This window comes from Natator depressus, chromosome 21 (genome assembly GCF_965152275.1).
Source record: "Natator depressus isolate rNatDep1 chromosome 21, rNatDep2.hap1, whole genome shotgun sequence".
Lineage (NCBI taxonomy): Eukaryota > Metazoa > Chordata > Testudines > Cheloniidae > Natator > Natator depressus.
In genome coordinates, this window is record NC_134254.1 from 12,539,998 (window position 1) to 12,555,220 (window position 15,223).

Below are 15,223 nucleotides of genomic sequence, written 5' to 3' on the forward strand. Positions count from 1 at the left end.
CTGAGTTGTGCTCCAAACTGCGCGGGCTCAGGGTCTTGCAGGATTTGGCCATTGCGTCATGTGGCTGCAGGAGCAGAACTGAGCAATCAGAGAACGAACATAAAGACTATTCATGGACTTGGGAGGAAGCTCCATGTGCCACAGAACCATCTTTGTAGTTCCCACGCCATCCTCAAATATAGGGCACATGGTTGGAGGAAGACGAGTTGGCCAGGGAGTGCTCCATCTGTCTACTTGTGGGCTGCCTCAGTGGCTCCCTGGAGGGCCCCTGGCAGCTGGTGCGAGTTAGAGCAGCTCTGAGGCTGCTCCAAGTTGCACTTGGGGAGGTGGCCCATCACCTGGCATAAGCCTCCCTGGCATAAGCCTGTTCTGGCTGCAGATGGGCCAGTCTCCACAATCTGGGCCACTAACTTCAATGGCAGTCAGACTGGGGTTTGGAAATAGACTCTGAAACTGACTAAACTATTTTCATTGTCCAGGGTGCAACCACTGATATTAAAAAGGACCAACAGAACCAGTGATAAAGGCCATTAAATTTTAACAGCCTTTTCAGCTTTAATAAACTATAGCACGGATAGCAACACCGGGAATGGAAGTTCTGATATTTAAACCTGACAGAGTCCTGTTGAAGTGATATGTAAAGTGCACAGTTGGGTGGAGAATTCAAAGAAAATGGAAGTCTTTGGAGGTTGTGCCTTTATAAGAACGAAGTAACAGGCTCAAGGTCCATGTTCTCAGTGGATACAGACATTGCACTACAGGGTTAATTGAGCAAGTTTTCAAATAGAACATAGCACACCCTTCTGTGTAATCCCTTGTGTAACACCCACCAGCTCTGAGCACTTTGAGCAAATCGCTGCTTATTCGGCACTGAGCTGTTCCTAAGACAGGATTGAGGAAGAATCCAATTTAGAAAAACACTCTCGAGGAAGAGCGGAGAAAAGCAAAAAAGAGGAAAATTTGAAAGAGATGCTCGGAAAAAGCCAAGCTAGGGCCATGAGATGCAGGAGACTTCACATGCTCTAAAAGCATGCGGGCTGTGGGAAGACTTATGAATTATTGTTTTAAAAGGAGCTCCTTACTTAAGCCAGGAGCGTGATAGCTAGTAAGAGTCTAATCTAGCTAGAGCTGCTTTGATGCTGGGAGAGAGTTTTATTTTTAGCCAGAGAGGTAATTAAAGCAGGCATTGAATCTGAAAACATCTTGGGGATCTGTCACAGAAGGGCAAAAAGTGCATCTTAGGCATTCGTGAGAACCGCGAAAGGAGCAGTGAATGTGTAAGAGATGAGCAGAAAGAGAGCGGGCTCAGAGTTCATTTAGTAACAGCAAAACCCAACATCCAAGTTACGGAGCTCCTGTCAACTGACAAAACCACGTCTCTGCAGACTGAGCAGGGATGGCTGAAGAAGGCCGAAGTGGCACCGGCACCCCTTTCTCTCTTTCTTTTTCAGGCAGTGGTTTTCTTGCACTTTACCAGATAGGGGTGGTCCAGTCGCTCTTGGAATTGGCACCTGAAATACTCAAATCAGCATCCAAAGTTTATGGAGCATCAGCTGGGTCACTTATCGCTGCAGCAGTGGTGTGTGAATCTAGCCTAGGTAAGGAAGGCTTTGGTTTATTCCGTGTATCTGTTTGTTAATAATAATCATAATCATTATGAAAACATGGATTTTAATGCCAAGAAAGGATTGGAAAGGAATGATTTGTATGATAATACAATAACTAATAACTTAATCGTACAGCAACAGGGGACCTACAGGGCCAGATCGTCAGCTGGCAGACTAGCTGTGTTTAAGTCGGTAGTGGTACATTTCTTTACATTAGCTGAGGATCTAAACCATTGTTCTTCAATGGGAGCTCATGGGCCAGCTCCAGCCCCCACAGCCCTTCCATTTGGCCCACTGCCAGCCTTCTGGGAAGAAGCAGAGCTCTCTTCCCCTCCCCTCAGGGGCCTAGTCTATCCATCCCCTGGCCTCGGAGAGGGGGCTGAAGAACCCCAAAAAGAGCAGAGGTGAGGCTGAGGGCCCCACAACTGATGAGAGGGCTGGGCAGATAGCGGGCTAGAGGCAGGATTGATGGGAAGTGGGCAGATGCAGTTCAGTTTAATTCCCCTCTGTTTACCATCATGCCACGTACCTAATTAAAAACCTTTCCATTTCCATTTAAACACCTTGGAGCTAGCCTGTGTTGATACATTTTGACTTACAGCAGTATGCTTTTAATCAGGCATTCATGCAGACACAAAGTGATCCGTAATTGACGTGCTTTCCTTAGCTAGCGTGGTTGCTTTCTGCATAGCCCTTTTCCAGAAAAAAAGATGATGTGAAGGAGTTATCAAAATCTCAGGCAATCAGGGAAATTAGACATCCCTTCATTTCTTGTGCGTTTTAAACTTATTTTAATTTCATAGCTTTAAGAGTAGAATTAATATTGACAGCATCATGTTTTAATAGCATTATAGTCTATTTGTATAATTGCTTGCTTATAAGATTTCATTGGAATATTGCCTATGGATACTCAGCTTTTTATTTTGAGATTATTAAATACAATCCAGCACATCACTCTTGAAAGCTTGCGACCCCTGGATGCTGGCAGACTCCCAAGAGAGCACACACCTCCCCCTATCTCCTGCCTAAGCTCCAGAGCGATTCATCAACCGGGGAAGATAATCGTTCAGCTGCCTACTTTGCCAGATGGGACCCATCCAGTAGGCATGCTCAGAGACTGCCTACTGGAGCGGGCCCCCCCATAGGCGAGTTCACACTTAACAGCTGTGGCGGAGGAGAGCCTTCGTCACCACTTTTCGCCCCTGGGTTAGGGGCCTCCTCTGGGCGGTGGGAGACCTTTGGTTCAGAAGGGATTTGAACAGGGATCTGCCACTTCTCAGGTGAGCGCTCTAATCACTGGGCTCGGTGACAGTCTAATGGAGGGGGCCCCTCAGTCTCTCCTGTTGAAGTGGTTGCACTGTGGAGAAATGAAAGGCTCATTGGAAGGGGGAACTGGATCCTGGATCACCCACAGCCTGGGTGAGTGATTGCATAGCCTGGTGGTTGGCACATTCTCATGCTTGTGCTCTCACTCTTGCTCTCACAGAGTTATGCGGGCTACAGAGAATAGCCCAATGGTTAGAGCAGCCACTTGTGAGGTGGCAAATCCCTGTTCAAATCAATGCTCCCTACCCCAGAGGTGGAGAACACCTAAATCCTTTTGAGCATTCAGCCCTAAATGCTTCCCTGCTCAGGAGAAGAGGACACATCTTCCTTTCAGAGTAATACAATGCCTTTTCCAGCTGCAACACCCTAAGGGTACGTACGGACCGGAATAAAAAGCCCACAGCACAAGTCTCAGACCCTGGGTCAGCCGATTCGGGCTCACAGGGCTCGGGCTGCAGAGCTAAAAACTGCAGCGGTGACAGTCCCCTCGCGGGGTTTCAGAGCCTGGGTTCCAGCCCGAGCCCAAAGCTTTACACTGCAGCCCAAGCCCTGTGAGCCTGAGTCAGCTGATTCGGGCCGGCCCTGGCTGTGCCATGGGTCTTACTGCAGCATAGATGTGCCCCAAATCCCTGTGATCTTGTAATGTAAGGGCTTGATCTTGCCCCTGTTTAAGAAACAGCAAACGTCTCATTGGCATCAATGGGACCAAGAGGAGCAGCCCCTGGGTGATTTGTCGATCTCCAGGTGCTGGTTTTAGTGTAGAAATTAAGGGCGCTATGTTAAAGTGCACTAGGGAATGTTTAGTTCACACCAGCAAGGTATACACGGACCAGTGAATATGCACTTTAGAAATCACACCCATGCAGTGCCCCATGTGGACACACCCCAAGCCTTGCTGCTTTTAAAGAATTTTTTAAGGCAGGAAAAAGAAAAAAGCATACCCGTCTATGTACCAATATCTTAGCTGCTGCTTCTAAGACAGCGGTGCCCGACTGGCACATTCCCGGGCTTGCAGGGGGAAAGCTACCACGAGGAAATCTATAGAGGAGGCAGCTGTAATGGTTCAGTCCAGTAGCGTCCTGCAGCTCACAGGTCTGTCCCGCTTCTGGGCAATCACAGCCAGTAGCTCTGGCTCCCAGAGATGAGTTTGGAGCCCTCTTGTTTAGTCAGGCTGCAGACCAAAGGAAGATCCACGCCGCTCTGGTTTATTATAGCAAAAATCACAAACGTTTGTCATTTGGTTTTCGAGCAACTTTGATTTGAAATTCCACTCCATTGCCTCCTCGCTTGACCCCGCAAAGCATTAGTTGTTATGTCACATGCCCAGAATATCTGCTCAAACATTTATAACTGCTCTTAGTTCCTGGGTTGCTCCAGTGCCTTCAGGACACGAAGATATTTTTGCTCCATCCAATCTGCCTGTCTGCCCGCCCGTCTTTCTAGAGCAATCTCAGGGGTTGCTGCACTGGGACAGACAGAACACGGCCCCAAGTGAGCTTTGTTCTTGCCAGATTAGACCCTAGTCCTGCAAAATCTTGTGCAGGTGGCTCAACTTTACACATGTGAGGAACCGCCTGGATGCCAGTGGAACTGGTGCACGTGCAAACTTCAGCACATGCAGAAATCTCTGCAGGATCATGGGTTGAATGTGCTTCCGGCCATACGTGAAATAATCAAGGGCTTGAATGTGGGCCCAAGGGTTTGTTGAATTCCCAGTGATCTCGCTTCTGCATGGCCAGATAGCCAGATCCTAATCTAAAGCATCCTGCTTCGATGTGTGAGGCAACCTCTAACTAACGGATGTCAGGAAGAAACTTCCCCTGGGGCAGGTTATCCCATTGCTTACTCCCGAAGAGTTTCTTGCACCTTCCTGTGAAGCAGGAGACAGAATCTTGACCTAGATGGACCCCAGGTCTGATCTGGTCTGGCAGTTCCTAATCTACAGGAGCCGCAATGCCGATCCTGAGGTATTGATCTTATTCACGGCTTCAGTGGAAGCCTGCCTACATCAGGACCAAGTATATAATTAAGCTGTAAGCAGCCGCATGCTGGAGCTGAAAGGCCATCAGCCATTCTTCCACAGCCCTCTCCCCTCTCTCTCTTCATGCTGCTGAAAAGGGACAGTGCTCTAAGACCAGGACTGGGAACCAGGAACTCCTGAGCTCTGATATTGACTCTCTCGGGCAAGTCATGCCCTGGCTTTGTGCCTCAGTTTCCCCAGCTATCAAATGAGGATGATCCAGTCCCTATCAGCCTTGCAGGGCTGATGTAATTATTAATGGCACCTTGTTTCCTCCCATGTGAAGTGGAGAATGATAATATTTATCTATCCTCACAGGGATGCGGTGATGAATAGTGCAGAGCCCACCCCTCCCTGTGATGAGAGGTCATGAGGGAATCACAACAGGATCCTCTCACAGAGATTTCTACTCCCTGAGCCACCCGAGTCAGGATTTTACCAGAAGACAGCATGATCTGACTGAAACAGATCGGTGGCACCACGCCCGCAGTTCCCCACATTCACTCAGCTCCTCTGCTAAACTCAGGACCCATCTGAGCCTCCTGCTGAAACAACAGGGCTCAGCTAGATTCTCCTGAACTGTTCCAGTCCCAGCTGTGCCAGAAATTGCCCTGTGTAACTTCTCTGGTCCTCAGATTCCCTGTCTTCAGACTGAGACTCACGTAGAGATGTGAGACTGTGCTCCCTAAGAAGGGATGTGAAATACAGCTCATCAGAGGCCAGTCCGTGCAAGAGGCAAACCTAGAGCACACGTTCTCCTGGTGTCTAGCCCAGTGTCCTGCCTCTAGGCCAACGGGTATTGTGGGAGGAGGAGACAGATCCACTCTGCCTGCGCCTTGCAGGAAGCCACAGCGCCATGCGGCTGCTTTGAGATGATGCCGAGGCTCTGAGGGGCCTGGCAGACTGCACAATCCACTAGGACACAAGTCTGCAGTTTGATAAAATGTTCCATCATTGTGCAAACCCTCATGGGCCTTTGATTGTCACTTAAAGGATTATTTCCTGTGGTTTATGACTGGGCCAAATTTGGATGAATTTTATCTGGGAGAGCAAAAAGCCACTTCTGCGACCTCAGGGTTTGCCCCCTGCCAAATGTCACCTTCCTTCTCCAAGCTGCTAGGAGTATGTCTACATTTTGAGCTCCTGTGTGTGTGATTCTGTGACACAGAGGCTCTTAAGTAAAGGGTCCCCTGTTCGACACAGACAACTCTCACCTCAGACCTGACAAACTCACTACACCAAGCACACGTCTTACAGGATATTTCTCCATGAAGAGTAACGTGTAAGGTATCCACAGAAAGCTCGTCACTTGTCAAGACTCATAATCTTTGCAAGATGTACGTACCGGTAATATTTAAGGGACTGGGAGTAGAAATTAGTCACCAGGGGACAATCTTGGTGATGGTCCATTTAGGCAGGAATGAGTTGCCTCCCTGCCCTGTTCAGCCCACGATAAGCTCAGTTGCTTAGCCTTGGCAATACCAAGACTTTCAATGGAAAACCATCAGAGGTAACTGCAAACAATCAAAACCACTGGAAGGTGAAAAGGGAACCTTACAACAAGACAGGGGTTCGCCCTGTCTGTGAACAGAAGCAAAAGACTGTTTCAGTATAACACAGAGGAGGGAGACGTCCTCTGAATCCATCCACTGAGGAAACCCCTTGTGGAGAGGGGGTGTTTTCATGATTGTTGATAAGCGTAGACCCAGGTTTGTGTTTTATGATTTTGCTTTGTATTGTAACCATTTGTTTCCAGCACTTTCTCTCTTCTAGTTAAATCTTTACCCTTTCTTAAATACACTTATAACAAAATAAAGGTACGTGCCCACAAGTACTGTGTGTTGTACAGCAAAGGTGGTTTAATGTAAAACTGGACCTCTGGGGGTGGAGGATCTGGGATTTCTGTGAGCCTCCAGCATCGGGGCTGCATATCACAGGGGAACATGTCAAAGGGACCTGGGGACCGGGGTACGCCTATTGCTAACCCACAAGGTGAAGTTGGGGCTCGCATAGCTCAGAGGAGAGCGCTCGAGGGGCTGAAAGGCTGGTGGTGTCAGCGAGATGACACCCAGGCAGGCACCGAAATGATTCCTTCTCAGTTGAGGCAGGGGATAACAGGGTGACTTTCAGTCCTGGGTGCCCCGAGACTGTCACGGAGCCCCAGCTGGAGGGGACATACTCACATTAGCTCTCTTGGAGCTTGATGAGAACTCTTGTGGCTACGTCTCCTCAGGCTGGAATTCCTGGGAATCTTTCCTCTCCACCAGTGCAAAGTCTAGACATACCCTAAGACGCTACCACTGCTCAAAAGGACACCAACAAATAATGAATGTTGACCAAACTGCCTGTTTGTCACTAACTTCTTTCTCAAAAACGGCTGCTCTGTTGTCGATCAAACTTTCTGAAAATATTCCACTTAGGGCAGAGAGTGGGCAATTTCCATCCAAAAGGTTACAGCTCAACAAAACGATACATGACTGAAAATGCAGGGGTATCGCGTTGGGCAATCTTAGGACTATTGGGCCTTTAAGGAAAGCTGGTGATAAATGACCTTTGTTTTCCCTCCCTTGATCAGAGGACCTAAAAGAATCTTTCTATGAAGTGGTGAGAGATGCCAGGAAAACAATTCTCGGCCCTCTGTCTCCTGGGTGCAACACGCTCCGCACCATACAGAAGGGATTGTACAAGATGTTGCCAGAGAACTCTCACCAGGTGGCTTCGGGGAGGCTGCATATTTCCCTCACCCGGGTGATGGATGGACAGAATGTCATGGTTTCCGAGTTCAGTTCGAAGGAGGACCTGATTCAGGTAACGGGGGGTGGGGGCTGGGGGTCTCCTCTCTGCTGAGCCTGCAGTGAAATTAAATGAGAAAAAAACAACACAAACTGAGTTGAGGAGGGAGAGGTGAAGTCCATGGTGCTTAGCTCAACGTGCATGAACAGGCAGAGGGAGGAGAGAATTCCACCTCTGTCCTGGTCCAGAGATTCCACCCTGGTCCTAGGTTCAGAAGCAGCATATTAAGTTACGAGCACCAGACGTGGCCAGAAAGTAGCTCTCATTGGTACCTGCTCCTGGAAAGAGTCTGTTCTGGTGTGTGCTAACTGTGGGAGAGGCCCCCCAGGCTAGGTGTTCCTAGCACCCCTTGTTGTCAAGCTTTCTAACCTTATCGCACGCTGCGGCCTCTGCCTCCCAGCCGCGGCACATTCCAAACCTGGTCCCCCATTCAGGGTGACTGAAAAGTCTAAACAAACCCAGTCCCCGTGTCTATGGGCCTTTATGTTGAGGCCTCATTCCCCTTCCAGGCTGCCTCTCTCAGTCCTGAGGCTCATACTGTCTCCTCTGTTGGGGAAGAGGTAGAGGAGCCCCGGCCTGCCCTCTCCTCTGGGCGCCAGCCCAGGGACCCTGTGTAAGGCAGTTCAGGACTGCTCCTTCCAATCCCTTGCCACCTTCCTGGGCTGCTCCTACCTTCTACCCACATCCCTCGCCAGAGTGAAGATTCCATTGCTCCTGCTCTGTGGTTTGGTTGTCTTGGGGGGCTCCTTCCCATCCAGCTCCTGAGGAGCTTCTGCAAATCTTTCTGGCTGCTGGGTTGTGCTCCATGGAGTTGCCCCATCTCTCCTTAGGATGTAAATCCTCAGCCCCTTCCCTTGGAGCTTGGCTGCCTCCCAGACAGCTACTCCAGCCCTCCTTAAGGCAGTAGTTTCCCCGAGCTGCTCCCCTGGAGCTGGGCTATCATTCAGGGCAGCTGCAGGCCCTCAGCCAGCCTCTGCTCCAGCTGGCCATTTCCCCCCAGTCCACCTTTTTTTGGCTTTGGGCTTGGAGAATCCAGCAGACCACGTGTGCTGCTGTATTCCAACAAGCGGCCAGAAGGCAGCCTATATGCTAGTCCCTTTCCCCCTGCTCATCCCCAATAGGTTGGGAGCACTGCCCTGCCCACTCTGCAAGACTCCTGATCCCAGGCCCTTAATCAAACAGGGATGGGTTTCTCTCCCCCTATTTACCCATAGGACCACTTCCCTCACCCACACTGGATTTAATGCTGTTCTTAGCAATGCCTGTCCTGATTTAAATACAGATTGATGCATCACCGAGTAGGCCCCAAGATCCACCCCACATTTAAAAGTCTGGATTAGAGCTGGTCAAAATTGTCTGATGAACATTTTTCTGTTGGAAAATGCCGATTTGGCCACATTGAAATGTTTCATGGGAACATATGGATTTAGCACAATTTGCGATGCAAAATTATCAAAACCTTTCATTTTGATACGGCCAAAGTGCTTCATTTAGACATTATCATTTCCACCCCTGGTTTTATGATAGTCTAGTATTGAAATGAAGCACTTTGAACTCCCTGGAACATTGTGTTTCAATAGGGTCGTTTCGATATTTCTGAAACGAAAGGTTGGAAATTTGGTTTCGCGGGAAATTTGGAACGTTGGCTTTTTGTGTTGGGATGAAAGGACATTTCTGACACTTCAGAATTTCTCCCAGAATGAAAATTCCAAGTTTTGACCAGCTCTAGTTTGGCTCCAGATCACAGTACGTCAGCCCCAGTTTATCTCCGTAAAGAAGCCTGAATCTCTGGGCAATAAATCCAATCGCTTCCCAACTTGGGGAAGTTTGGGGGTGAAGTATGCTCTTCTGTGACCCTTCTGTGCTTCTCTTCTCCTCACAGGCACTGATCTGCAGCTGCTTTGTTCCTATCTATTGCGGATTCATCCCTCCCTCCTTCCGAGGTGTGGTGAGTGCTCTTTAGCAAATATTCCAGGGGATACGCTTTCTGTTCTCACCAATCTATTGCCAGACGCTGCTCTCAGACATCGCTTCATAAGGCCAAATCCTCAGCTGGTGTAAATATGTGTTGCCCCACAGACTTTTGCCCGTTTACACTAGCTAAGGGTCGATCCATTCCATAGATCTAAAGGCTGCACTGGGCCATCAAGTCCAACCTCTGGTATAACCCCAAGTCACTGAATTTCATCCATGAATTCCCTGCGGTGGGCGTGACCGATAGCTCCAGGAATCTTGCTGCTGGGGGGGGTTCACTTGTTTTAACAACTTTTAGTTTGCTCTGTTTCAGTCGCTGTGGCTTCGCACCCTTTTGATTTCGGCGGTAAATTTCAGGGTCTCTTGAATCCTGCATGGAGAGGATAAAAGCCCAAATGTCACCAGCGAGTTGAATTCAGCTCAGAGCAGTCCGTACAGAGTTCCCTAGGGGGTTGGACGTGATTGCGCCACGCAGAAATTGCCAAAGCCAGCATGAGTTCCGCTACAAAAAAGCGCCAGACGCAGGATGTTGCCTTTAAGTTGCACCTTAAATTCAGAGCTCTCATAGTGCTCTGTCACGGGTCTAGTATTTACAAGCTTGACAAACAGGCTCATGAGTAGCTGGATATATCTGTGGAGTAGCCGGGGTATTCCCTCCCACGCAGGCTAAAGCCTTCACGAGCTGCCCTGCTTCAGCTTGACAACAAGCCTTTAATAATCACCACCGATTGTGTCATCATGCTCATTGCAACAAGCCACTCGCTACCATGGTGGCTGCTGTATAGTAACCTGTGTTTTTTAACTATGGTGGGGTTTGGTTTAACTTTCTCAGCCATTCTCATGTCCCGCTGGCTACACCTCCTATGCAGGCAGGCCCTGGACTCCAGCCAATAACTCTCTTTCCCAAGCTGCTCCTCTCAGCTCTTGACCCATGGCTACGTGGGGAGAACGTGGCTGTGGGAGGAGGGATGCAGAAGCAGGACAGGTTGGGGGAATAGGAAAGGTTCCAAGTAGGGGCAGGGACTAGCTCCTCCCAGGAATCCAGACCCCATTACAGACCTTTCTTCCCTCACTGGCACAATGCACCCTACGATTATCCATGTAACGCAGCAAAGCAAACAGTGCAGCAAAGTGGCCAGCCCTGAAGGCGCCCCAGGGCCTCAAGGATTCATGGGATGTTCAAAAAATAGGTGTGTGTTGCACTTTGCTAGCACTTCCCGTACAAGGATTACAAAGCTCTTTTACAAGCAAGTAATGCATTCAGTCTCCCAACACCCCACGCGTGGTAGGCAGAGATCATTATCCCCCGCTGTCTTACCGATGGGATAAGTGACTTGTCCAAGGGCACACAGGAAATCTGTGGCAGAGGCAAGAATAGCTCCCACATTTCCTAACTCCTGTTCCTGTGCCTTAACCACAAGCTGATCTTTTGCCCTCTGGGATCAGAGATCAGTGGCCTGGGATTCAGGAGGCCTGGGTTCTTATTCCTGGCACTGGCTTGCTGGGTGACCTCGGGCAAGTCACGTCACCGCTCCCTGCCTCAGTTTCCCCAGCTATAAAATGGGGGTGATGACGTTGCTCTCCTTTGTAAAGCACTTTGAGATCTACCGATGAAAAGCACTAGATAAGAGGTAGGGATTATTATACATGCTACTAATTTGCAGATCCCCGCTGAGGTGGCAGGTACCCTATTCAGACACCCACATGTAACAAACAGCAGGCCTGCATTGGTCCCACGATCACCTGTCCTGATTGCTGCGACGCTCCTGACTACTTTTAACTACGATCGTCTCCAAACAAACTTCCCTGTTGTTTCTACCCCGTACCCCAGCGCTACGTCGATGGAGGTTTCACTAACCTGCAGCCGTGTTCTGACCTGGAGGCTGTGATCACGGTGTCCCCATTCACGGGCGAGCTCGACATCTGTCCCCGGGACTGCCCGGCTATCTTCTACTCTTTTCGGATCCTTAACAGCAGCATTCAGTTCTCAATGGAAAACCTGTGCCGGTTTAGCTATGCTCTCTTTCCACCCAGCTACCTGGTAAGTGGTCCCTGCCAGCGAACCCCAGTGCTTCTCAATCGTCTTACCCTCAGGTAGGGTTCCCCCCTCTCCAGATTTTCCCAGGATCGTCCCTTTTTCGAGGTAGCTGTCCCAGATGAAATATTTCAGAGTAGCAGCCGTGTTAGTCTGTATTCGCAAAAAGAAAAGGAGGACTAGTGGCACCTTAGAGACGAACCAATTTATTTGAGCATAAGCTTTTGTGAGCTACAGCTCACTTCATCGGATGCATTCCTGCATGAATGCATCTGATGAAGTGAGCTGTAGCCCACGAAAGCTTATGCTCAAATAAATTGGTTAGCCTCTAAGGTGCCACGAGTCCTCCTTTTCTTTTTCCAGATGAAATAGCCTTTGAGGCACTACTTTTATCAGAGCCAGCGAGCTCGGAACCACCATCCCATGCTTTAGGGTTTAAATCGATCTCTATTAGGGATTAGGCTGAAACCCTCAAAGGTGTGTGTGTGTGTGGGGGGGAAGATTATCCCACATCTGCTATTGTGGGGTTCTTACACCTTCCTCTGAAGCATCTGGGACTGGCCCCTGTCAGAGATGGATACTGGACGGAATAGAACTTGGGCCTGCTCCAGCCTGGCGGCCCCTACGTCCCTACGCTGCAGACGATGGGCCAGAACCTCAGCTAGCGTACTCAGCTTAGCCCCATTGAAGTCAATGCTAGTTTACACCGGCTGCGGCTCTGGCCCAGCACACATCTGCTGCTGTGCCACCCAACCAGGATTGTGCCACACAGTCCTGGGATTAATGTGCACCTCCAGTACTGGAAGCCATGGGCCCGATCCTCAGCTGGTGTAGACTGGCATAACTCTTGGCAACATCACAGCTGCCTGTTCTCTTGCTCCCCATCAATTCTGCCCTCACATCCATTCACCCCCCGCCCTCCACCTCACCTCTTCCTGCCGCCCCTGGGGTATGTCACCCCCCTTCTCAGACCTGCACCAGGGTCCCCTCTTCCCCTCCTTCTAGGCTGGGGGTAGGGGTGGTCCCAGGGGTTCTTCTCCCCCACTCCCCGCACCCCCTACTTTCCCAGGCCAGGCATGGGGGGGGGGAGAAGTGGGAAGGAGCAGAGGTACTGCCCCTGTTGCTCACTGGAGGAGAAGGGGGAACATAGCTGCCCTGAGCTGGTGGGTTTTTTCTGCTCCCTCCTCCCCTCCAGTGCAAAGGGCTTTGGGGGAGTTGAGGGGTAGCTCTGCCAGTTTCCTGCAGCAGGACAAGAACCAGAAATTACAATCTGATCGGCTGCTCTACCCCAGGAGGCAGGGAAGTGGGGAGGGCAAGCAATCGGAGGGGGTTTTCCTCCAGGCCATGAGCCCCTCAATGACCAGCTTGAGTTGCAGAAGTATTATTTGCCGGGTCTGTGGCCCCTTTTGACCAGGGACCCTTTAAGCACTGAGGATCTGGCCCCAGCTATTAATTCCCCACATGGCGTATCGAACAGCATTAGAGAAGACATGACTTCTGCCCCTAGAAGAACACTTCCTGCAGCTGGAATTTTTTCTGATGCCAGGTGCTTTCCTCCACAGGTCCTGAATGAGTTTTTTTCTCGAGGGTATCAGGATGCTGTCCTTTTCTTACACAGGAACAGTAAGTGTTACCCCGAGCCTGTAAACAGACAGGAGGCATTCTCTGTATGGCATTGACATGCAGGAGGAACGATAAAACACATGATTTCAAATCCCCTGCACCTCCACTAGTGAGCAATAAAGGAAACATGTATCTAAATGATTTGCTTCTCACTAGGCTACTGGAGACATCTCTCTCTGTTCATGTTTATTACCCTAACCCTTTGTCCTATAAGACCTACAAGGTCAATTTGATAGGGTTGGAGACATCTCTCTGTTGTACTCTCTGTGACCATGGCCTTCCGTGACAGCAACGTTCCTCTAGAACAGGGGGAACTGTCCAGCAACAAAGGGAGGCTTGTCTCCACAGGCGAAAGAACTTCCACAGGAGCCTATGGAACTCAATGCCTCATGACATAAGAATCAACACTAACCGTGGTTTTGCTAAAGCCCCAGGAGAGGTGGGTCAGAAGCTCAGACAAACCTGCTGGCCAGGTGCACTTAGGCTATGAGGGGGACGTTAACAAAGGTACGGCAGGCTTCTAGTGAAAGTCAACAAGCCATGAAAGTCGATGGGAACTAGGTGTCCTAATGTTTCCAGTCTCATGAAGTGTCACCAGGATCTTCCACATAATCCCCTGCAATTAAACATCACTTAGTTTTACCTGACTGTTTATGAACAGTTTTACCCTTTGTCGTCATGTCTCATAGACACCTCTGGTATCAATTATCCCGCCAACACGGTGAACTTCCAGTTTGCCAGTTTGCTCAGTAAAAATGACTTGTCTCGAGCCAGTGAGGAGTCCTCATGCCAGAACCCAGACGCAGCGGGGCTGGAATCCAACGGGCCAGCTCCCAGGGACCCACCCCCCAAGCAGGCTCCTGCTGTGAGCGGGACACTCAATGGAACAGACCAGAAAATACTGCAGCAGCTGCCCCCGTGCCAGCACAAAGGTAGAAAAGTCTGATTTCTTTCCTCCTGCTGGGTTTTCTCCAGCTGAGTAACGATTCGCCTGGGATCTGTGGGGTGGTGCTGCAGGAAGGGAAGGGATGTGGGTTTGCTTTGTATTGGATGGGAGGGATGGGAAGGGATTCCAGGCCTCATTCAGTGAGGCGAAGGCCTTTGAGCCCAGCAGTCCAGTGGGATTTTTACGGCTTTACTATGTCTTTTATATCTGCTTCGCTGTGCTTGAAATAAAGCAGCTAAGCCATTCTTTTGATGGACAGATGCCTACTAAATATCATTACTGAGCCAAATCCTGAAGCACTTACTTACGGGACGATTCTTGGGACACCTTGGACAGACAGTCACCTTGCTACCTCCTGTCTCCATGGAGAAGGTTTCAGAGTAACAGCCGTGTTAGTCTGTATTCGCAAAAAGAAAAGGAGGACTTGTGGCACCTTAGAGACTAACCAATTTATTTGAGCATAAGCTTTCGTGAGCTACAGCTCACTTCATCGGATGAAGGTGTCTTCCTTGTGGTGGCTGGGTGTCAGTTACCTACCACCACCAGCCTTTCAGCCCCCTGAGCACTCTCCTCCGGGCTACGCCAGCCCTAACTTCACCTTGCAGGTGAACAATCGGTGCACCCCAGTCTCTGAGACCCTTTGACTCATTCCTCTGTGATGTCCAGCCCGTGATGCTAGATGCTCACAGAAATTCCAGATCCTTTGCCTCCAGAGGAGCACCCTGTCCCATTTTACCTTAAACCACCCTTCCTGCATAACACACAGCACTTGTGAGCACGTGTAACAAAATAAAAGTAGGTCTGGTTAAGAAAGGGTACTAGAAACGAGAGAAAATGCTGGAAAGAAATGGTTACAATACAAAGCAAAATCATAAAACGCAAACCTGGGTCTACACTTA

The 15,223-nt window shown here is 49.7% G+C and overlaps 1 protein-coding gene across 1 annotated transcript; it reads left to right on the forward strand.

Moving 5' to 3' along the window:
* The first annotated feature begins 1,396 nt into the window (after positions 1–1,396).
* On the forward strand, positions 1,397–13,434 carry LOC141975818 (omega-hydroxyceramide transacylase-like). The gene is made up of 5 exons (XM_074936480.1): positions 1,397–1,598; positions 7,529–7,761; positions 9,629–9,694; positions 11,552–11,761; positions 13,318–13,434. Exons 1-5 carry the CDS (start codon positions 1,397–1,399, stop codon positions 13,432–13,434), a joined length of 828 nt encoding a protein of 275 aa, XP_074792581.1.
* Positions 13,435–15,223: the final 1,789 nt, after the last annotated feature.

Bases quoted from the DNA above. Each gene is read 5' to 3' on its own strand.
- LOC141975818 (XM_074936480.1), top strand. From the start codon at position 1,397: ATGGCTGAAGAAGGCCGAAGTGGCACCGGCACCCCTTTCTCTCTTTCT. The intron at 7,762-9,628 runs GTAACGGGGGGT...TTCTCCTCACAG, and splicing joins CGAAGGAGGACCTGATTCAG to GCACTGATCTGCAGCTGCTT. The intron at 9,695-11,551 runs GTGAGTGCTCTT...CCCGTACCCCAG, and splicing joins CTCCCTCCTTCCGAGGTGTG to CGCTACGTCGATGGAGGTTT.